Source organism: Charadrius vociferus, unplaced genomic scaffold (assembly GCF_000708025.1).
Source record: "Charadrius vociferus isolate BGI_N301 unplaced genomic scaffold, ASM70802v2 scaffold183, whole genome shotgun sequence".
Taxonomy (NCBI): Eukaryota; Metazoa; Chordata; class Aves; order Charadriiformes; family Charadriidae; genus Charadrius; species Charadrius vociferus.
In genome coordinates, this window is record NW_009648250.1 from 1,716,778 (window position 1) to 1,718,185 (window position 1,408).

General features: G+C 45.6%; 1 protein-coding gene across 1 annotated transcript in view; it reads right to left on the reverse strand.

Moving 5' to 3' along the window:
- Positions 1-253: 253 nt before the first annotated feature.
- The window catches only part of CMYA5 (cardiomyopathy associated 5), a 46,924-nt gene continuing 45,769 nt past the window's right edge, over positions 254-1,408 (reverse strand). The window contains exon 17 of the mRNA XM_009884236.1: positions 254-884. Within this exon, the coding sequence (XP_009882538.1) occupies positions 632-884 (253 nt within the window). The 3' untranslated portion in view covers positions 254-631. The remainder of the gene's footprint in view (positions 885-1,408) is intronic.

The following is a 1,408-nucleotide window of genomic DNA, read 5'->3' on the forward strand; positions in this document are numbered from 1 at the left end:
CATACTCAAACTTTACATGGCTGATATGAAGGCTAGTCTGGGACTCACCCATTTTGGAAACATGAAGATTTCTAAGTTTCCAAGTTTTCTTAATTTGTGCATTTAAAGAAGAGAGTTGGGAAACAATAACACCAGATATATTAACCTGCAAAATGGTTCAGTTGTTGAAAAGTTTCCCTGTTTTTCAGACATGTCATCCTGGATTCAGGCTCCAACTGTCCTCGCAAATGATGAAATGATGGCTTTCATGTATTGCAGTGAGAGATGCATTTATTTTATACACAGGCTCATCATCAACTTTAAAAAGACAGCTACCACTGTCGTTATTTTTACAGGGAAAGTGCATTTCCCTCCCTCTTAATATTCATATCTAACAAAACGTTTTTTTCCCCTCAAAAGTACTGCTGTGTATATCACTAGGTGCACACTCTATCTGAAGGTGTCGATTTTCTCTCCAGGCTCAGGGTGATTATGTGGCTGAGCACTAACTACAGTTACTGATGATGTGGGGGAGAGCTGTGTGCGTGGCATTCATCGGTGAAGACTAGACATCCCTCCCTGACATCCCCCTTCCCCTCCCTGTCCCCTGACGCTGTAATTGTCAGTTTTGTTGGGAGTGTGAGGCAGGGGATTAGCTGTGCTTCACAAACTCTGGCAACTCCATGCCGGTGCGCAGGGTAAGTGCTCCAGCCTTCTCCAGGGCAAAGGCTGGGTAAGCAGCATCAGTGAATTTGTGCCTGATGGCGAACAGCACCAGCCCTCTCTCTGCATTGAAGAACAACAGTCTGCCACTGCTGTAATCCAACAGGATGCCAATCCTGGTCGGGTGTTCTGTCATACGGACATCGCTCATCACACCAGTGTGAAGAAATCTGTAAAGAAGGCTACAGGAAAATGGAAACCAAAATACAGTGAGCTTCCTCATGGCGACTTACCAGAAATAACCTACTGCTTAATTCCCATCTATTAACAGGTAGCTGCATACTGCAGCGTATCACGTGGCAACAGCATTTTGCTCAGTACTCAAGCAGAGCAAATGTAGGACCGCTTCAAAGCCCTGCCTGGCATGCTGATGAGTCCTTTCACTTGGTATCTTTGGACTCCCAGGATAAAAGCAGTCTTGCTGAAACCGTGTTCATCTATATCTTTCTTATTACATGTCTTTGTGGGGATTTAAGCATGAACTCTGCTTTGGCAAAACCCTTTGCATCTCAGATGTTTCATTTAGGTAGATATGTTCATGCAACTATATGATTTCACACCAAAAAAGCACACTTGTTTAGATCAAGCGCACCTTTACACCATTAACAGGGTTATGCCATACAAAACTCCAAGCAGCCTGGCACTGGCCCACTGACGGCTACCCCAGTGCCCGGCAGTCCTGCCACAGGGGCAGGGGGGGGGCCGG